At 34.3% G+C, this 23,709-nt stretch overlaps 1 protein-coding gene across 1 annotated transcript in view; it reads right to left on the reverse strand.

Moving 5' to 3' along the window:
- LOC148941134 (uncharacterized) overlaps window positions 1-23,709 on the reverse strand; it is a 49,643-nt gene that overhangs the window by 18,031 nt on the left and 7,903 nt on the right. The window contains exon 2 of the mRNA XM_089104587.1: window positions 10,165-10,308. Within this exon, the coding sequence (XP_088960713.1) occupies window positions 10,165-10,308 (144 nt within the window). The remainder of the gene's footprint in view (window positions 1-10,164; window positions 10,309-23,709) is intronic.

Raw genomic sequence — 23,709 nt, forward strand, 5'->3', positions numbered from 1 at the left:
ACTGGAAATTGATCTGCCTTGCACACACACACACATTGAAAATTGATTGTGATAAAGAAAAAAAAGAATTTTAAAAAACACCTAATTACCCAAAAAACCCTCCCACCCAATTTATACTCTTTTTTTTAGTGAATTTAAGTTAATTTTTATTGACGGAGTTGTTTTATGTACTATACACATTTAACTCTGTCTGGAGTTAGAAAAATCACGTGTGGTATTAACTTAACAACAACCTCAAGAACAAAGAATTTTTACGATATTGCCGACCAGTCGTTTTTCGCAACAAAAAAAGTGTATTTTGTAAACCGTAGAGATATAATCACCGAGAATTTCGTACATGGCACTAAACTACGTTTCACACAGTTTCTATACACACTCATGTCAAAATTATTTTTTACAAAGTGTGTAGGTACCCCCTTGCAAACTTGTTTGATATCCTTGTCGTGCGTTTCCACACAGTATACCTTCGGTCCAGGAAACACACCTATGGATATCAGATCACTACCTGTGTCATAATTTAGCTATAAGTTATGATTCGGGGCCCGATGTCACACAGGCTCCGAGTAGAGGGATTCGTCTAGTTTAGTGTATACTATTTGTGGGCACGTGTCCTTACCCTACCGCGAATTTATCACAATATTTTCTTTGTTTAATTTTAAAAGGAGTAAATCAGTGTCCCCGTAATACACTTGAACTTGTCCCTTAATCGGCCACTGTACCTTGCATACATTATAATAAAATGACAACATGAGTTTCTTGGATATTTCAGTTATTGCACTTCTGCCTGCAATATCTTTATTTAATACAATGTTTATTTTCTTGCGATGTAGGAGCACCATATCAGAGTCTATGATTGTGAACGACGTGTAGTTCGGATCCGCAATGATTCGAACACAATCTTTAGGGTTGGTTACAGTGTCATATCGAGTTCTGTGTCGTAAGCTCTCGCACATTTTACCTAAAGCTGAGTTCAAAAAGAGTTTATAGACTTCTTTTTAAACTTTCGTTTTCGCTTGTGAACGCTTCATGACAAAGGTGTCAATAAACGTTTTCATGTAGGGCTTTTGATCAAATTGGAGGGCTCTATGAATCTTTGTGACCTTGAAACCATTGGACACCATCCATATCAATAGCACGTGATGAACAACGATATTCTGTTTCGGGTAGAGGTCGGCAATTAGTTTTTGTTTTGAAGGTACCCAGTGCATACTCCCGTCCTCTACTAAAGATGAATTGTAGGGGCTTAGAGATTCCCTACCCACCGGTCTATATATGCACGGAAAAACAGAGTCTTTTACCGAGTCATGGATTTCCATGGGTATTTCACCGTCAATTTCAATAAACCATCCCTGTGCCCCATTCTCCTCAACACTGGCAATGTCGGGGAAATTTGAAGCACAGGGATTGTTAAGCCATTTATAAGTGCCACACGGTAAACAGTAGTTAGACATTGCCGATGGGTAAAGAGAATTCATATCCAAAAAAACTGCGTCCGACTTTTCATCGGTGTGCTGTCCACTCGGATCAGTTTTCATGATACGATCCCCGTGAAAAACATACCCACCCCTCATTGATATCTCTACAAACAGATGCTGATCCACATCGGCGATCAGACCTATTTATTCTTTGCTGATTTTAAGTATAAAGTCCATCACCAAATGGGGAGTGGAAAAATAATAACCCAACTCCAACCCAAAGTCCCCATAGATTTCATCCGTATTTTTGTACACAATGTCCAGAAGAGTGAGTACATCAATGGTTAAGTATAGTTTACAATAATACCACCCTTTTTTACACCCGCCCTTTGCCCAAATCCTCTTAGCAAATTCACAGTCGCTAGTGGAGCACTCGCTCTCAGTAAGATAATTTTAAAAAGCTTCAATGGATGGTAATGACACCTCATCTAGCCTCGAGCCAGAGTTGTAATAATCATATAGATATATACCCTTACACGTTAATAAATCATAAATTTCATCATCGGGGCCGCGCTGTTTGAGTAGGGGGAAGCTATCAAAATTGTCACTTTTCTGCAACTGAATCAATTGACTTAAGGATTTGGGGAAGAAGCTGAAAGAGTCTAAAAAATAGATTTTATTCAGGCAGGTGTTGCCCTTGTCAACAGTCGTCCACGTGAATTATAGTAGTAGTAACTTCTCTGATGAATTAGGTACGATATTCTCAGAGAAAGAACCATCCATCCATGCGTCATCTACAACTTCTCCGTTGACAATGTTGGCATACACCAGAAGAACAAATGTTAAGTCGTCATTAGAATTGTGTATAATAACAGGTATGAAATATTTTTGTATAACGTTTAAATTGCATGACTGGTGTGCTACCCCTCTAAAGTTACTCCCTCCCGATGTAATTTCCTGCCACAAATGATCATGGTAATCACCTTCCTCCTTCCACCATTCCCAACACCATCGTCAAATTCTCCCTTGCAAACCCAACACATTTTACGATTTTTAATAGCCACTATGTCATCTGGTGATAGGAGCATAATATAGTTTGTATAACGAAGGCGCGAAATTGCACCGTTCGCTGTTTTGATTACACTGACCAATGCCGAGCGCATGCAGTCTTCGCCGTCATTTAACATCTCAACTACATCCAACACTTGCACAGTATTATTAGAATCTCGATGCTCGTGAGCCTGAGAAACCCCTATGGCTTCATATATTTTAACACGATTTGAATTTGACGGGTCGCAAACGTTCGTCAGCTTAGCCTCGCAGTCCAAAATGATCTTATTGCTCTGTAAGAGCGAGTTTTGAAAATTTTTTAAACGTAAGATCACTCTATCACCGCTTACCGTCTCCACAGCCTGGTATCCATGACGTTTACAGTGTTTCATGTGATGCTTTAACTTTAAATCAGAGCGAAATCTTGAGAGACATCTTGGACAGTAATAACAAACACCACCACATTTTTTACCCTCATTTAGAACCCTACTAATATCCGTAATTGGATTGAAATGACCAATTTAATCGGAGTGTGGGTGGGGTGTATAGAAGCCACACCAAATGTTCTAGTGATTCAATTGAAGAAGCCCGCACTGGAAATAAGACACCCGTCTTATCGGAATGCTGACCCTCGTCAAATTCTGGTTCATAATGTAACACCGTGACACCAATCTTTAAATATTCATTAGCCAGCTCAAAAATATCTATTCCTTTTAGTGTCACGGGATATTGACCATTTAAACAATTAAAATTTACTTTGGGGAACTTTGAACCCTGCCTACCATTAACTGCCATTTTATCCAACTTTTTCTTAGATGCATCTATTTGAAGTGGTCTGCATGCTGCAATTAAAAATTAATACTTGAAATACTGCAGCCTCGTATCAAAACAGATTCGTTGTATCCCCTTACACCCCTCTAAATCAGAATGATTTTTTAATACAATAGCGCTTTCCCCATGCCCATCTCTTAATATAAAATCCTTTTTAAATCTACAAATATTAACATTTAAACTTTCAATAACTAAAACCACAGATCCACTACCCCCCTCGTTATAACTTTCCCACTTACTTTGAATCCAATTATCCCAATTTAGAAAAACCTCCCCATACTGTGATAAATGCGGGTGTATTGCCAACATCTCTGTGTGCAAGTATTTCGAATACAACTCACCCACACTTTAATTTAAAAAAAATATTTTTAGTGCTCTTGATGCTTTTAAACTGACCCCCACTCCCCACACCCCTATGTGTTGTTCAAGAATGGCTCGAATCTTATCAGTATAGGACTTTGTAATGGCCAGGGGGTCTGTTATTATATCCTCTGGGACTAAGGAGGTGAAAGAGTCACTGAATTGGGTCCTGTTGAGCAGTATGTGGTACAATGTGGAGTTGGACTGAAGAAAATCCAGACGAGGGGATAATATTGCTATTGTATTACTACTACTGTCTTTAACATTAAGTGGAATGGTGGAGGAGGGTAAGAGGGAATTGTCAACACCACCACTCCCAGTTTGTTCAATCACATTGGTTGGATATGGCATGAGGTCCTCTAGCACATATTCCAAGGTGTTTGCGGACAATTGATCGAGCCAGCCTGTATTTTACTGTGATGGAATTTCGTTATGAGGACCCGGTTCAGATGCACTTGTAGCATTACTTAAATGTTCACGCATAAAACTATCTGTCTACTCCGGATCCTCAAGCATGTCGATATCACATCTTAAGTCATCTATAATAGCTCGGTCCCCAAAAACGTCATTAAGGAACCACCTCCCCCGCTCCACATTCTCTAGAAGTAGCTTAGCCTCATTACTGTACTGTGGTGGTGGCGACAAAATTACTTCTGTAAATACACTTGGTTTATCGCTCAACGGTATTAATGGTGGTGCTTCATCTTAAATCTATAGAAAAAAAGGTTTTATTTCTTTTATAAAATAACTATAATTTTTATAAATTTAAAAAGCAATGTCAATTTCTCATAGTCATTGTCCCACCAGCTGAACAATTAAAAGAAGAAGAAAAAAAAGTTACATTGCCTTATGTCTTTCATTATGACAACTGAACATGTTAAAAAAATATATATTGTTTTAGTCAGGAAAATGTAGTCTGATTCTTAGAGGGTAAGTTAGAACAAGAGAACGATAAAAAAAACCAGTGGCTTTATTTCAAAAATTTTTAGAACAAAAGCACGAATTACTGGTCCAACTCCAGTGCTTGACCCTCTTCAGTATAACTCTCAATAAAAATTGACCATCGTTAAAGCGATGCAGTATGCTGTATGAACACTTGCTCCTCAGCTTCAGTTAATAGACATGAATCCCTTACTTCAGTGGTTGGTGGAGTTACTCTCTCAACAATCTGAATTTTCCTATGTATTTTGGTAATAAATTTGCTTGAACTTGTGAATTTAGTTGACTTAGACTAAATGATTCGTTATAAGAGAGAGAACAACTTTTTTTCTCCATCCATATTAACAATTAAAGTACAATTCAAATTCTGTCCTTTTAGAGATGTTTCCTTTTATAGCCCCCCCTGGAAGGATCCTTGGGAACCGGGAGCATTCTTTAAAGTAGAATGATTGATACATTTTTGAGTCGTGATATTGGAGCTTATAATACTGTTTAATTAGAACAGCCTCCAATTACGTCTCGAAAACATCCTATAAAATAATTCTGTCTGCTTCGATGAAAAAATGGGTTGGAAATAGTTCGCTTAAATAATATTTTTTGAAATTTTTGTGAACAAATACTTGGAGATTATTAAAAACCTTCTTCTTATGTGTTAATATATCTGATCGGAGAGGCATGTCCTGCCAAAATAACCTCACTCAAAATTCAAATTATAGATATCGACCGGATTAAAACTCAAATGTAGCGATAGGAGATTTCGATAGGTGCTGGATGTACGAATAAGCTTACTGCAAAACATACCCCAGTTTAAGAATGGTATTCAACTGTGAAATAGAGAATTGTATGTTTTCATATAGTTAGTTTGTTTAAATGAATATTGGATTTTTGCATTAGAAAAACGTCTAGGTTAGAAGAGAAGTTACAAGGTAAGGTTTTTTAGAAATGTATGATAAGCTATTCCAGTGTTATAAGCATTCCCTTATATATTGCTAATTTGGATAATGAAAGAAAATTTAGTAGGGACATTATAGGATGCTTTAGAAACAAATTTAAGTTCTACTCATCAAGAGTTATGCGCATGAGAAAATTTACCTTATTTTTGAAAATCTGCAATGAAGAAATTATATATATATACTTAAAAATTCTAACTGAGTTTTTCCATCTGAAGTCTTTGCCAAAAAATGATGGAGGTCAACCTCACGACCTTGATTAGGCAGGGCAGTGGCATTATGAGAAGTCGTCCATTCTCTTCAACTTCCTTCCACCTAGAATAGCGCCGAAAATGGTGTGAGAGGCCCCTGGTATAATGAGTTGGGGGATTGATGGTTGGTCCAAGTCGTGCGTAATTCGACCGTCAAATTTTATAATTGTTGGCTTTGCGGCTTGAATTTTGGAATTATCACTCAATATTGGTTTTTTTTTCGACTGGGTTTCTATGTAACTTATAATATACATTTAAAAAAAAGGACAATTATAGCATGAAAAAAAAACAAAACCCCATTATCCATCTTTCTGTATAAATTATTATTATGTAAAATTTTGACCACATCGCGTGTAAATTCAAGAATTTTATTTCTCAATAATGCGTGATGAATATAATAGCTTAAATGTGCTCATATTATTAATTCCCTACTGATAAATAAAAACGAACAGAAATTATAATGTATGTGAGGGGGTTCTCCCCAAGTAATTACCTAGTTTTTTACGCTACAATTTTTTTTTTTTAGTGCTTTCAAAAGAGTTGTATTGTCTAATTAAAACGGCCTGTGTGATTCAGTGGGTTGTTAATCAAAATTTTTTTTTTAAACTTTATAATTAAAGTGTGTGGTATTGACTACGTGGGGACCCCTCCCCATAATATGCTTAAAAGCATACAGTTAATAGAAAAAAACAATAAAAAAACAAGCCATATAGCTCAATAGTAATCCAAAGTTTTAAAATCGGAATTTTGATGTTAATAAATGTATCAAAACTATGTGTTTATTATACTGATTCTAAATATATAAATTTTATTAAAGTTTAGTATCACTCATCAAAGGGTACGAGTCTGAGGAAAATTTACCCGATTTTTTTTTAAAGAGGGGGAAACACCCTCTACAAGTGAATGAATTTTAATAAAAACCACACTATCAGATTCAGTATATCAGAAAACTCTATTGCATAGGTTTCAAGCCCATATATGCAAAAATCTGCAACTTTGTATTTTTTGCCAGAAGAAAAATATAGGAATATAGAAGTTAGTTACGTGAGTTGATTTGTAAAGACATCCATTTGGTAAAAGAAAAGTAAAATTTTTAAGCAAATAAAAGCTACATTAACTAAAAAACGATCAGAAATTAAAAAAAAAACAAGTTTTTTAAACTGAAAGTAAGGAGCGACATTGAAACTTAAAACGAAAGGAAATTACTCTCTATATGAAAGGGACTTTCCCTTCATCAACGTCTCTCTTTTTACGGTAAAGTTTAAACCTGTCTCAAAGCTTTATATTTTAAAACAATAAAAACATTATCGCAAAGAGCAAATCTGGATGAAGATGATTTCAAACATATAAGTTTCATCCAGTTTAGCTAATCAGGTCAAAAGTTACGTACCTGAGAACAATTCGACTTATTTTCGAAAAAAGAGGAACGCACCCTCAAAAACTCATAGAACATTAATGAAAATCATACCATCAGAGAACCCTACTATAGAAGTTAAAAGCTCCCACCTCCAAAACTATGGAATTTTATATTTTTTGCCAGAAGAAAAATCACGGATGTATGTTTAGGCCTACATGTTTTTTTTGTTTTTTTTCCCTGGGGTGATTGTATTAACCCAGTAGTCCTAGATTTTCCCGCGGGCTCATTAGAACTGAAACTAAAAGTTCTAATATTCTTTTTAAGTAACAAAAAAAAAAATGGAGGGCAACTAGGCCCCCTCCCAAATTATCTTTTTCCCAAAGTCATTAACACTGACATCGGACCTAGACAAACCCCATGTATACCAAGAGCATATGCAATTCAACCCCTAAAACTCCCACTCTCTCTTTGTAATACGCAAGCTCTTCATTCAAACCAGAAAAAAACAACATTTTTGGAAAAAGCTTGTTTTCAAAAGATAAAGTAGTGATTTTCAAAACAATGAAAACTTGTAAACACACTCCGAGAGGAGAGGGATTTTATTTACACAGTAGGAATAAGCACGGTTTGCCGTTTTTCTCAAATACGGTTGTCCTATTCTTAATAGCTGTTATTATGGGAGGGAAGGGGGGCCAAGCTCATATTACATTTGAATTCACTATCAAAACGTTGTTCTTTGTATTTTTTTTTGGGGAAATAAAAGAATGAAATGTGTACTCACATTCAAAATTGACAAATCCATTGTTTTCAAAAGTTAATAATATATAGTGTAGTATAAGCATTGTCTTAAAGCATTGTGGAAATTAGGATTCAGGTTACGGATATTAAATCGGGTTTTTTAATTGGGTACACTATAGCTTAGCAAGTTTTTTAAAAAACCAACCAATCAAATTATCATATTGAGTAACCACCAATCGTTCTCTAATCGATTGACACACAAAAAATGACCATCTTAATAAAAAATCTGTCTGTCAACTCATGTAGGGCTGATTGTAATAGGTCACTGGCCCTGGTAACCCAATTACTTGAAAATACACACACATATCCATGCCTCAGGCTTGTGAAAGTGCATGTGTATTCAGTGGTAATTGGGCGCTTACTACTCAAATCATCAATTTTTCCTCAAAGATGTTCGAAATGCTAGGGAATACAAATTTCAAGATTACCAACAGACTTGTTACGAGGGTCTAAACCCCTCCGATCTTTTAGTCTATCAGTCCACTATTCACTCCTAATTCTATTTGTACAACAAGGCTAGCAGGCTACCGAAAAATAGCAATGATATATTCAATGACTAATTTACGAGCAACTACCGCTCTCTGATTGCTTCTTAAAATGTGTCTTAGTAACTCTATCCTAGGCTGCCATATAGCACCCAAAATAGCTTTTTGTTGCTGTTTTTAGAGTGGCAAGGCTGGGAAGAACTATAAGGGTAACATTAAAAACACAGTTTACACTTTACCGAAAACAGTTTTGATTTCGAGAAGTTCGGTTTTTATTTGTCCAAAACTTCAACAACAGCAGCAAACTTGAAGTTTTTGAGGGAATTGTACACTAAAAGTTATCTAAAAAGTTACATTAAAAGTTATTAAGACCCTCATAATTTAATCCTATATTTTCTGCAGTCAACATTGAGTTTTCTGCTCCTAAGCAGAACATATTTTTTGTTTGGAAGGACGGTTTCAATAAAGCGCTAGTTTTTTAATTCTACAGAGGGTGGGAAATATTACAAGTAAGTTTATTTGAGCTAGATTTTGCATATTTATTTTGTACAAACTGGGGAGCAAAAATTTTGCTTGTTTTCAGTTTCAGCTTCACTCATTACTTCTTTAAAAAAAAAAATTAATAGTAGCAAGTATGTACCTGTGAATAAATTACACTTGCAAAATCTACATCTGCAAATAATCCGTCTCGATACAGACTATAGACTATGTCTCCATACAGAGTCTATAGAGGCTAAGACTCACACTCAAGTGTGGAGACCCTTGAAAACCAAGAATGTGAGGCTCAAAGGCCCCATCTGTAACGTTTTATGTAATTTGTTTTACCTTTTGGAATCCTTGCGAATTAAAATTACTTGACAACACAAATAAAGGCCCTTCATTGCTCTTCAGCCAGGAAGTGCAGTAGGGGGGGCTGGGGGCCAACCACTTTTGCTTTCCATCACCCTTCCTGTTTACCTTTCTTAGATTTGTCCGGGTACCCATTTAGAGCTGGGTCGAATCTGGCTTAGCTTACAGAGTCGCGTCACTAACCAAATAACCCCCAAATAACTAACCCCCAAATAACTAACCCCCAAATAACCACTAACCCCCAAATAACCAAATAACCAGCGACACCCGGACTGAGAACCCCTGTCTTCAGGGTCAGAGGATTTCAAGTCTAGCGTGCCAACAACTCGGCTAGGACGAGTCTATATGGGGTTTCCTTAATTAGTTTCAATTAGTTTATTGGATTTTTTCTAGGGGACCGGAATTAGTAAACTAGTATACAAATTTTACGTACCTTTGGGCCCCAAAAATTGGAAGATGCTGCTTCAATTTTAGATTCCAGGGAGCATCCACCCGGGTATACTGACGACCCATCCTTAGTGAAAAACATTACTCTTAAAGGTATATCTCTAATTCTTATGATATTTAAATATTTAGATCGCACGTGTCAATTACTTTTTGGGGCGCCAGTGCACCAGAGATTATGGTTTAGATTCAGGTTTAAAAGACTCAGAAACCAAGATTATCAGGATCGATAACCTTAGCTATGTAGTCTTGTGTATTGTGTTACATCCTTACCCAAGCCATTCGAATTCAAAATTCCTTTATAAGAGAAAAAATTAAAAAATATTCATTTTAAAATAAAAAATTAATATAGAACAGCCATTAAATAATACGTTAAAATATTAAATAAGACATTTAAATGAAAAAGAAACAGGGAAAAACGTTGAACTTAACTACCTTTGCAATCCCTCGACGCGTATGTTTGTCTTTAACAACAAGAAATGCAAATTCGATAACTTCTTCCACGCCGTACTTTCCAAAAAAGTCAACATTCTTTATGTCTTCTAGGTATATAGAAATACTACCTACAATATAACAATTCTTTTATACAAAATCCAAATATTAAAAAGAGCTATAAAGAATAATACCGTCAACACAACAATAAAATAGCACCCACACAATTATACACATATATTTTGTGTAATAATAATTAAATTCTCAATAAAGTTTCCTTGGAAAAATATGATTCGGAAATTAATTGTTATATTTTTGGCACACTACTAATAAGATAATTTCACTTATTTTGTCTCAAAAAATTGATTTGGAGTATTCTTTTCTGTGTTTTTGGAACATGGATTTGAAAGGTTTTCTTAATAATACAGGTTTCATATGGATTTTGTTAATGTGATATTAAAATTTAATGTAGTAGGCGGCTTAATGCGGCTTACCAAATTGAAATCTTAATGGGGTAAGAACGAGGGTTTCAGAAGCAGTCATCTCCGTAGGGGAGATGGCACATGGCTATGGCACCAGAGAAAGTAAAATAATTTATCATTATTTTTTTTCTTTAAAAAAATTCAGTTTGAGACATCTCAACGGGCTAACTTATCAATTAACAGCCATATAAGTAGTAAGGGTCCTATTCGTTTAAAATCCACATTAAAATCCACATTGAATTACACGTGGATGTGTGTGTGTATTTTCAAGTAATTGGGTTATCAGGGTCATTTACCTATTACTATGAACGATACATGGGTTGGCAGACGGGTTTTCTATTATGACACCAATTTTTTGGAGGTCAAACTCATGGATACATGTTTATTTATTTTTTTTTTTTAAACTGGTATTTTTTCAATGAAGCCCATAACACTTTGCAGAAACCCGTGAATGTAGGACTGAAAGTCCGTTCGTAGTATATCTGAATCCAATTACTAATCAAGTTAGTGTGACCGCCATTTTTGATCTGGTTAGGTGGGTATAATCTGGTTTGGTTTGTTATTGCGAGAGGATTACTCAATTTACATCTTAGTGTTAACTGGGCAATGACTAAAGGAACATTTGAAGGTGGAGAAAAAAAAGGGGTAATTAGTGATTGGATAATTTTAACAAGAAATGACTGAAAAGTGTTTTGGAGGAGATGGAATGAATGTGTACTGTATAATACACAAGTGATGATTTGCACAGTGTTGTCAATTTTAAATAGTTTAGAAATAAAAAAAATTAACAAGAAATGGCTGAAAAGTGTTTTGAGGGAGATGAGTTGCACGAGGGTTGACTTGCACGATGGGTTCAGTTACATGCGGATTCAGTTACACGGGGATTAGTTAAATGGGGTCGAGTTGCACAAGGATTCAGTAGCACGGAGGTTCAGTTGTACGGGGTTTCGGTTATACAGGGGTTCAGTTGCACGGGGGGTTCAGTTGCACGGGGGGGGGGGGGGGTATCTGCTATAAAAAACACTTCATTCTATACAAATTGTAGGTACAAAAAGATTTATAGGCCCTTAATTTAGGTATCTGACTATAAGGCTTTATTATATCTTAACAGAACAAATTATTATTTTAGGGAATTATTTCGGTGAAACAGTTAGAGACATTTTCAAAGATGATTTTAGAAGAGGACTTGAGGGTGAAACTCTGTGGTCGTTATAATACACAAGTTCCATTTGAACAGTGTTGTGAGGTCCCTTACCACATCCCCAAAGGGCTCCGATCCCCCACCCAACCCCGAAGGAAGCACCCGGTCCTCAAAGGTTCTCTGGACCCCCAAAGGACCCCCAGCACCCCAATGGCTCCTGAGTCCCCCATTATAATACTTTTTAAGACTTTATTATATCTTTTCAGAACAAATTATTATTTTAGGGAATTATTTCGGTGAAACAGTTAGAGACATTTTAAGAGATGATTTAAAAGATGATTTTTGAAGAGGACTTGAGGGTGAAACTCAGTGGTCGTTATAGTACATAAGTTCCATTTGAACAGTGTTGTGAGGTACCTTACCACAACCCCAAAGGGCTCCGATCCCCCCCCCCCCAAACCCAAGGAAACCCCAGGTCCTCCAAGGTTCTCTGGGCTCCCAAAGGGCCCCCCCGCGCCCCAAAGCCTCCTGAGTCCCCCATTATAATACTTTTTAAGGCTTTATTATATATTTTCTCTTAGGGAATTATTTCGGTGAAACAGTTAGAGACATTTTAAGAGATGATTTAAAAGATGATTTTAGAAGAGGACTTGAGGGTGAAACTCTGTGCTCGCTATAGTACACAAGTTCCATTTGAACAGTGTTGTGAGGTCCCTTACCACAACCCCAAAATGCTCCGATCCCCCCATCCCAACCCCGAAGGAAACCCCCGGTCCTCAAAGGTTCTCTGGGCTCCCAAAGGGCCCCCGGCGTCCCAATGGCTCCTGAGTCCCCCATTATAATACTTTTAAGGCTTTATTATATCTTTTCAGAACAAATTATTATTTTAGGGAATTATTTCGGTGAAACAGTTAGAGACATTTTAAAAGATGATTTTAGAAGAGGACTTGAGGGTGAAACTCTGTGGTCGTTATAATACACAAGTTCCATTTGAACAGTGTTGTGAGGTCCCCTACCACAACCCCAAAGGGCTCCGATACCCCACCCCAACCCCCAAGGAAACCCCCGGTCCTCAAAGGTTCTCTGGGCCCCCAAAGGGCCCCCCGGCGCCCCAATGGCTCCTGAGTCCCCCATTATAATACTTTTTAAGGCTTTATTATGTCTTTTCAGAACAAATTATTATTTTGGGGAATTATTTCGGTGAAACAGTTAGAGACTTTTTAAAAGATGATTTAAAAGATGATTTTAGAAGAGGACTTGAGGGTGAAACTCTGTGCTCGTTATAATACACAAGTTCCATTTGAACAGTGTTGTGAGGTCCCTTACCGCAACCCCAAAGGGCTCCGATCCCCCCACCCCAACCCCGCAGGAAGCCCCCGGTCCTCAAAGGTTCTCTTGGCTCCCAGAGGGCCCCCCGCCCCCCAATGGCACCCGAGTCCCCCATTATAATACCTTTTAAGGCTTTATTATATCTTTTCAGAACAAATTATTATTTTAGGGAATTATTTCGGTGAAACAGTTAGAGACATTTTAAAAGAGGACTTGAGGGTGAAACTTTGTGGTTGTTATAATACACAATAGCACTTTTTCTGTTCGAACTAGCAAGTTTTCTAGCAAAGAAAACAATTTTTTTCTTAGAAGTAACATTTTTTGATTGTGATAACAAGTTTTTTGTCAGAGGTAGCAAGTTTTGATTAACACTAACAAACCTTCTCACCAAAGTAACAACATTTTACCCGAATACTAACATACTTTTACTGAACAAACAAAAAATTATCTTAGAAATAATATTTTTCATCAATGATAACACTTTTTCTGTTCGAACTAGCAAGTTTTCTAGCAAAGATACCAAATTTTTTCATAGAAGTAACATTTTTTTATTGTGATAACAACATTTCTGTCAGAAGTAGCAAGTTTTGCTTAACACTAACAAAAATTCTCATCAAAGTAACGATATTTTACTTTAATACTAACATACTTTTACTGAACACACGCAAATTTCTCTTAGAAATAATATTTTTCGTCAGTGATAACACTTTTTCTGTTCGAACTAGCAAGTTTTCTAGCAAAAATACCAAATTTTTTCTTAGAAGTAACATTTTTTGATTGTGATAACAACTTTTCTGTCAGAAGTAGCAAGTTTTGCTTAACAAAAACAAACCATCTCATCAAAGTAATGATATTTTACCTTAATACTAACATACTTTTACTGAACAAACAAAAATTTCTCTAACTTGCTTAACACTAACAAACCTTCTCATCAAAGTAACAACATGTTCCCCTAATACTAACATACTTTTACTGAAAAAACAAAACTTTCTCTTAGAAATAATATTTTTCATCAATGATAACACTTTTTCTGTTCGAACTAGCAAGTTTTCTAGCAAAGATTCCAAATTTGTTCATAGAAGTAAAATTTTTTTGATTGTGATAACAACTTTTCTGTCAGAAGTAGCAAGTTTTCCTTAACACTAACAAACATTCTCATCAAATTAGCGATATTTTACTTAAATATTAACTAGCTTGAACTCAAAAAACAACACGGGCTCTTATAAATAGATTATGTCGAAAGTGAAAAAACTTTTTTCTGGTCGAAAGAACAAGCTTTTTACCACATACACCGAATATTATTTTATACTCTCAATATCTCTACATTGATATATACTTGTATATCACAAGTAGAAAGGTTTGCTAAACTCTAACAGACCTTCTCATCAAAGTAATGATATTTTACCCTAATACTAACATACTTTTACTTAACACACAAAAATTTCTATTAGAAATAATATTTTTCGTCAGTCATAAGACTTTTTCTTTCCAAACTAGCATTTTTTCTGCCTAAGTGACCAAATTTGTTCTTAGAAGTAACATTTTTTATTGTAATAGCATCTTTTCTTTCAAAATTCGCAAATTTTTCTTCACACTAACGAATATTTTTATTAAAGTAATGATATTTTACCTTAATACTAACAAACTTTTACTGAACACACACACAAATTTCTCCTAGAAATAATATTTTTCGTCAGTGATAACACTTTTTCTGTTCGAACTAGCAAATTTTCTACCAAAGATACTAAATTTTTTCGTAGAAGTAACATTTTTTGATTGTGATAACAACTTTTCTGTCAGAAGTAGCAAGTTTTGTTTAACACTAACAAACCTTCTCATCAAAGTAACGACATTTTACCTTAATACTAACATACTTTTACTGAACACGCACACAAAGTTCTCTTAGAAATAATATTTTTCATTTCTATGTCTGAATCTATTTGCATACATATCTGGGTTGGTGTTTGGTTAGGTTAGGTTAGGTTAGCTAAGTTAGGTTAGGTTAGCTAAGTTAGGTTGGGTTAGCTAGTAAACATTTCTCTATGTTTAAGTTAGGTTAGGTTAGGTTAACTTATCATGAGTGTTCAGGATACGCTAACAGAACTTAACTATAGCATGATACCAAGTCAACCTGGGTGGATTTTCCGGCGAGTAGGTGTGTGTGCCGCTGTGGGCTGTGTGGCTCTTTGGGCTGTGTGAGTCTGTTTGGTCTGTTTGTATGTGTCAGTGGGCTGTTTTAGTCTTTTTGGTCTGCGTTTGTCTCTTTGGGCTGTGTGTGTCTCTTTGGGATGTGTGTGTGTTTCTCCTTGGGATTTGTGCGTCTCTTCGGTCTGTTTGTGTCTCTTTAGCCTGTGTGTGTTTCTCTTTGGGCTGTGTGTGTCTCTTTAGGCTGAGTGTCTCTTTGGGACAGTTTGAATCTTTTTGCTCTGTGTATATCTCTTTTGGCTTTTTGTGTCGTTTTGGGCTTTGTGTGTCTCTGTTGGATGTGTACGTCTCTTTGGGACGTGTGCATCGCTTTGAGCTGTATGTGTCTCTTGGACAGTAATTTCTCTTAGAAATAATATTTTTCGTCAATGATAACACTTTTCCTGTTCCAACGAACAAGTCTTCAAGCAAAGATACCAAATTTTTTCTTAGAAGTATCATTTTTTGATTGTCAAAACAATTTTTCGGTCAGATTTAGCAAGTTTTGACTAGCACTAACAAACATTCTTATCAAAGAAACCATATTTTACCATAATAATAACATACTTTTAATGAACACACATAAATATTTATTGAAAATAATATTTTTGGTCAATGATAGCACTTTTTCTGTTCGAACGAGCAAGTTTTCTAGCAAAGATACCAATTTTTTTTCTTAGAAGTAAAATTTTTTGATTGTGATAACAACTCTTCATTCAGAATTAGCAAGTTTTGATTAAAACTAACAAACCTTCTCACCAAAGTAAAAACATTTTACCATAATAATAACATACTTTTACTCAACAAACAAAAATTTCTCTTAGAAATAATATTTTTCGTCAATGATAACACTTTTTCTGTTCGAACTAGCAAGTTTTCTAGCAAAGATACCAAATTTTTTCATAGAAGTAGCATTTTTTGATTGTGATAACAACTTTTCTGTCAGAAGTAGCAAGTTTTGCTTAACACTGACAAACATTCTCATCAAAGTAACGATATTTTACATTAATACTAACATACTTTTACTGAAAACACACAAATTTTTCTTAGAAATAATATTTTTCTTCAATGATAACACTTTTTCTGTTCGAACTAGCAAGTTTTCTACCAAAGATATCAAATTTTTTCTTAGAAGTAACATTTTTTGATTGTGATAACAGCTTTTCTGTCAGAAGTAGCAAGTTTTGCTTAACACAAACAAACCTTCTCATCAAAGTAATGATATTTTACCTTAATACTAACATACTTTTACTGAACAAACTAAAATTTCTCTAACTTGCTTAACACTAACAAACCTTCTCATCAAAGTAACAACATTTCCCCCTAATACTAACATACTTTTACTGAACAAACAAAACTTTCTCTTAGAAATAATATTTTTCATCACTGATAATACTTTTTCTGTTCGAACTAGCAATTTTTCTAGCAAAGATACCAAATTTTTTCATAGAAGTAACATTTTTTTTATTGTGATAACAACTTTTCGGTCAGAAGTAGCAAGTTTTGCTTAACACTAACAAATATTCTCATCAAAGTAACGATATTTTATTTTAATACTAACATACTTTTACTAAAAACACACAAATTTTTCTTAGAAATAATATTTTTCGTCAGTGATAACACTTTTTCTGTTCGAACTAGCAAATTTTTCTACCAAAGATACCAAATTTTTTCGTAGAAGTAACATTTTTTGATTGTGATAACAACTTTTCTGTCAGAAGTAGCAAGTTTTGCTTAACACTAACAATCCTTCTCATCAAAGTAATGATATTCTACCCTAATACTAAAATACTTTTACTGAACAGACAAAAATTTCTCTTAGAAATAATATTTTTCGTCAGTGATAACACTTTTTCTATTCGAACTAGCAAGTTTTCTACCAAAGATATCAAATTTGTTCTTAGAAGTAACATTTTTGATTGTAATAGCAACTTTTCTTTGAGAAGTAGCAAGTTTTTCTTAACACTAACAAACATTCTCATCAAAGTAATGATATTTTACCTTAATACTAACATACTTTTACTGAACACACAAATTTCTCTTAGAAATAATATTTTTCGTCAGTGATAACACTTTTTCTGTTTGAACTAGCAAATTTTCTACCAAAGATACCAAATTTTTTCGTAGAAGTAACATTTTTTGATTGTGATAACAAATTTTTTGTCAGAAGTAGCAAGTTTTGCGTAACACTAACAAACCTTCTCATCAAAGTAATGATATTTTACCTTAATACTAACATACTTTTACTGAACAAGCACACAAAGTTCTCTTAGAAATAATATTTTTCATTTCTATGTCTGAATCTATTTGCTTACATGTCTGGGTTGGTTTTTGGTTAGGTTAGGTTAGGTTAGGTTAGGTTAGGTTAGCTAAGTTAGGTTAGGTTAGCTAGTAAACATTTCTCCATGTTTAAGTTAGGTTAGGTTAGGTTAACTTATCATGAGCGCTCATGATAAGCTAACATAGCCTAACTAAAGCATGATACCAAGTCGACCGGGGTGGATTTTCCGGCGAGGAGGTGTGTGTGCCGCTTTGGGCTGTGTGTCTCTCTGGGCTGTTTGAGTCTTTTTGGTCTGTTTGTATGTCTCATTGGGCTGTTTTAGTCTTTTTGGTCGGTGTTTGTCTCTTTGGGCTGTTTGTGTCTCTTTGGGATGTGTGTGTTTTTCTCCTTGGGCTTTGTGCGTCTCTTCGGGCTGTGTGTATCTCTTTAGCCTGTGTGTGTTTCTCTTTGGGCTGTGTGTGTCTCTTTAGGCTGAGTGTCTCTTTGGGACAGTTTGAATATTTTTGATCTGTGTATATCTCTTTTGTCTTTTTGTGTCGTTGTGGGCTGTGTGTGTCTCTGTTGGATGTGTACGTCTCTTTTGGCCGTGTGCATCTCTTTGAGCTGTATGTGTCTCTTGGACAGTAATTTCTCTTAGAAATAATATTATTCATCAATTATAACACTTTTTCTGTTCGAACGAGCAAGTTTTCTAGCAAAGATACCAAATTTTTTCATAGAAGTAACATTTTTTTATTGTGATAACAACTTTTCTGTCAGAAGTAGCAAGTTTTGCATAACACTAACAAACATTATAATCAAATCAACTAGATTTTACTATAATACTAATATACTTTTACTGAACACACATAAATTTTTCTCAGAAATAATATTTTTCGTCAATGATAGCACTTTTTCTGTTCGAACTAGCAAGTTTTCTAGCAAAGATACCAAATTTTTTCTTAGAAGTAATATTTTTTGATTGTGATAACAACTTTTTTGTCAGAAGTAGCAAGTTTTGCTTAACATAAACAAACCTTCTCATCAAAGTAGCAACATCTTACCCTAATACTAACATACTTTTACTGAACACACAAAAATTTCTCTTAGAAATAATATTTTTCCTCAATGATAACACTTTTTCTGTTCGAACTAGCAAGTTTTCTAGCAAAGATACCAAATTTTTTCATAGAAGTAACATTTTTTGATTGCGATAACAACTTTTCTGTCAGAAGTAGCAAGTTTTGCTTAACACTAACAAACATTCTCATCAAAGTAACGATATTTTACTTTAATACTAACATACTTTTACTGAACACACGCAAATTTTTCTTAGAAATAATATTTTTCGTCAATGATAACACTTTTTCTGTTCGAAATACCAAGTTTTCTAGCAAAGATACCAAATTTTTTCTTAGAAGTAACATTTTTTTATTGTGATAACAACTTTTCTGTCAGAAGTAGCAAGTTTTGCTTAACACAAACAAACCTTCTCATCAAAGTAATGATATTTTACCTTAATACTAACATACTTTTACTGAACAAACAAAAATTTCTCTAACTTGCTTAACACTAACAAACCTTCTCATCAAAGTAACAACATTTACCCCTAATACTAACATACTTTTACTGAACAAACAAAACTTTCTCTTAGAAATAATATTTTTCATCACTGATAACACTTTTCTGTTCGAACTAGCAAGTTTTCTAGCAAAGATACCAAATATTTTCATAGAAGTAACATTTTTTTGATTGTGATAACAACTTTTCTGTCAGAAGTAGCAAGTTTTGCTTAACACTAACAAACATTCTCATCAAAGTAACGATATTTTATTTTAATACTAACATACTTTTACTAAAAATACACAAATTTTTCTTAGAAATAATATTTTTCGTCAGTGATAACACTTTGTCTGGTCGAACTAGCAAGTTTTCTACCAAAGATACCAAATTTTTTCGTAGAAGTAACATTTTTTAATTGTGATAACAACTTTTCTGTCAGAAGTAGCAAGTTTTGCTTAACACTAACAATCCTTCTCATCAAAGTAATGATATTCTACCCTAATACTAAAATACTTTTACTGAACAAACAAAAATTTCTCTTAGAAATAATATTTTTCGTCAGTGATAACACTTTTTCTATTCGAACTAGCAAGTTTTCTACCAAAGATATCAAATTTGTTCTTAGAAGTAACATTTTTGATTGTAATAGCAACTTTTATTTCAAAAGTAGCAAGTTTTTCTTAACACTAACAAACATTCTCATCAAAGTAATGATATTTCACCATAATACTAACATACTTTTACTGAACACACACAAATTTCTCTTAGAAATAATATTTTTCGTCAGTGATAACACTTTTTCTGTTCGAACTAGCAAATTTTCTACCAAAGATACCAAATTCTTTCGTAGAAGTAACATTTTTTGATTGTGATAACAACTTTTCTGTCAGAAGTAGCAAGTTTTGTTTAACACTAACAAACCTTCTCATCAAAGTAACGACATTTTACCTTAATACTAACATACTTTTACTGAACACGCACACGAAATTCTCTTAGAAATAATATTTTTCATTTCTATGTCTGAATCTATTTGCTTACATGTCTGGGTTGGTGTTTGGTTAGGTTAGGTTAGGTTAGCTAAGTTAAGTCAGGTTAGCTAAGTTAGGTTAGGTTAGCTAGTAAACATTTCTCCATGTTTAAGTTAGGTTAGGTTAGGTTAACTTATCATGAGCGCTCATGATAAGCTAACCTAGCCTAACTAAAGCATGATACCAAGTCGACATGGGTGGATTTTCGGCGAGTATGGTTAGGTTAGGTTAGATCAAGTTAGGTTAGGTTAAGTTAGGTTAGATTAGGTTAGTCTACGTACGCGCGCGTACGTAGGCTAACCTAATCCAACCTAACTTAACCTAACCTAACTTGATCTAACCTAACCTAACCATACTCGCCGAAAATCCACCCATGTCGACTTGGTATCATGCTTTATTTAGGCTAGGTTAGCTTATCATGAGCGCTAAGGATAAGTTAACCTAACCTAACCTAACTTAAACATGGAGAAATGTTTACTAGCTAACCTAACTTAGCTAACCTAAACTAACTTAGCTAACCTAACCTAACCTAACCAAACACCAACCCAGACATGTAAGCAAATAGATTCAGACATAGAAATGAAAAATATTATTTCTAAGAATACTTTGTGTGCGTGTTCAGTAAAAGTATGTTAGTATTAAGGTAAAATGTCGTTACTTTGATGAGAAGGTTTGTTAGTGTTAAGCAAAACTTGCTACTTCTGACAGAAAAGTTGTTATCACAATCAAAAAATGTTACTTCTACGAAAAAATTTGGTAACTTTGGTAGAAAATTTGCTAGTTCGAACAGAAAAAGTGTTATCACTGACGAAAAATATTATTTCTAAGGGAAATTTGTGTGTGTTCAGTAAAAGTATGGTAGTATTAAGGTAAAATATCATTACTTTGATGAGAATGTTTGTTAGTGTGAAGAAAAACTTGCTACTTCTGAAAGAAAAGTTGCTATTACAATCAAAAATGTTACTTCTAAGAACAAATTTGATATCTTTGGTAGAAAACTTGCTAGTTCGAATAGAAAAAGTCTTATGACTGACGAAAAATATTATTTCTAAGAGAAATTTTTGTTTTTTCATTAAAAGTCTGATAGTATTAGGGTAGCATATCATTACTTTGATGAGAAGGATTGTTAGTGTTAAGCAAAACTTGCTACTTCTGACAGAAAAGTTATCACAATTAAAAAATGTTACTTCTAAGAAAAAATTTTATATATTTGGTAGAAAACTTTCTAGTTCGACCAGAAAAAGTGTTATCACTGACGAAAAATATTATTTCTAAGAAACATTTGTGTGTTTTTAGTAAAAGCAACTAAGTATTAAAGTAAAATATCGTTGCTTTGATAAGAATGTATGTTAGTGCTAAGCAGAACTTGCTACTTCTGACAGAAAATTTGTTATCACAATAAAAAAATGTTACTTCTATTAAAAAATTTGGTATCTTTGCTAGAAAACTTGCTAGTTCGAACAGAAAAAGTGTTATCAGTGATGAAAAATATTATTTCTAAGAGAAAGTTTTGTTCGTTCAGTAAAAGTATGTTAGTATTAGTATGAGTATTCTACATAAAAGTATGTAGAAAAATATTGAATAGTAATTGGATTCAGTCCTACATTCACGGGTTTCTGCAAAGTGTTATGGGCTTCATTGAAAAAATACCAGTTCAAAAAAAATAAAATAAAAAATAAACATGTATCCATGAGTTTGACCTCCAAAAAATGGATGTCACAATAGAAGACCTGTCTGCCAAGCCATGTATCGTTCATTGTAATAGGCAAATGGCCCTGGTAACCCAATTACTTGAAAATACACACACATATCAACGTGTAATTCAATGTGGGTTTTAAACGAATAGGGCCCTTACTACTCATATATCATATAAGCCACTGTCAATAAATCTAAGTTGGAAATTAATGTCGAGTGATATAATTTGTTATATACAATTTGATATATAATATATGATTTGAGATATGTTTTGTGATATACTTTGTGACAAGTGATATAATTTGATTGACAAAATCCAGTAGAAACAAACCGAAAAAACTTTACAGGCAGAAAGAGGTGGAGATACTATCACAAATAGTCCACCAATTGTTTTACGGTCCATATATGATCCTTGCGACTCTTGATATTAATACAAATTGTAGGCTAATTTCATTGAAGACAAAATCCCATTCCCCCCCCCCCCACTCCAAGAAATTTTTCAGTGCTACTAAAATTGTCTAAAATTACCCAAAATGTTATTTATTTTCTATAAGGAATAAATAAATAAAAAATAAATAGTGGACAATTTTAGTAGCATAATAAATAAACAGTAGACGAATAGTATGTATGTATGTATACATCTCATTGCTGATTTAGTTGAGGAAGAGACAAAAGAGAAAGAAAAAATATAATAAACACACTGAAACATCATGAATAGCCTATTAATAAGCAACAAGTAGAACAATAGGGATTTTTTTTTTTTTATCTAAAACAGTGGAAGGCAACAGTGCGTTCCACTGTCGTAGATAAAAAAATCAAAATAAAAAAAAATAAAGAAAAATTCCCTATTGTTCTACATGTTTATGATGGAAAAGCAATGTGGTCTTCGTCACTATTTACGAATAGCCTATTGAAGGATATTCAGAAAAGTCCTTTAAAGCTTAGCGACTTATCTTCGAAGAACCTCAAAGGGCTCCGTATTTGGGTGATAAACGGTGATGGAAGTTTGGCAGCCAAAGCACATACTTTGCATACATATAAAAACACTTCTTAACTGAATGGTCACCCTGCATGAAAACCAGCCAGAAAGACAAAATAGCAAGCTAAGTCGGGACTAAAGAGGCATTATGCACCGAAGGTAGAATACTGTGACTAAATTTAAACTTCACAACAACAAACTACTCATAGGCCTCCCCAGGGTTACACACATTAAAAAAAATTGTTGTTTAACTTACAAAAAAAAAAACTTTTTTTTAACTTACACTAAAGTAAGTTACCTGATTCTGTTCAAGGTCACGAAGAGAGAGACAAGCTGGCTCTTGGCAGAAATTCAATTTATAGTGAAACGTTAGCACGACGTACTCATATCCCTTAGAGAGTATAGTGCCTTCCAAAAAACATACGTTAAAAATAATGTTAAAACTTAAATAAACGTTACTAAAATAGTAGCGCTAAAAATATTCTTTCAAAAGTATATTTTTAAAACAAATTTTTCATGTTATTCATTATCAGCATCTTCACAATAGCACAAGCTACAAGGGCCACGATACGCCCAGATACCTGGGTGCCGTATCTTGGCGCCTGATACGCCCAGATAAGTAGTAGAGGTGACCCTAAAGCCCCCACGAGAACACCCTGCTGCCACCTATAACTTTTTTGCACCCCAAATATGGGCATAGAGTCCCTAGAGAGAACACGTGGTTAATGGGGTCAATGACCTAAATTTCCAAGGTCAATGTTGTTGTTGTTTCCGAGGCAATTGTCAAGGTCAATGTTGTTGTTGTTGTTGTAAGTGCAGGCTCTCAGCGAATGTTATGATCCAGAAATAGTATTTGTTGTTGTTTTGGACATGTACATGCTCGAGGC

The sequence above is a fragment of the Artemia sp. Qi Xiang Cuo genome, chromosome 18, assembly GCF_049724085.1.
Source record: "Artemia sp. Qi Xiang Cuo chromosome 18, ASM4972408v1, whole genome shotgun sequence".
Lineage (NCBI taxonomy): Eukaryota > Metazoa > Arthropoda > Branchiopoda > Anostraca > Artemiidae > Artemia > Artemia sp. Qi Xiang Cuo.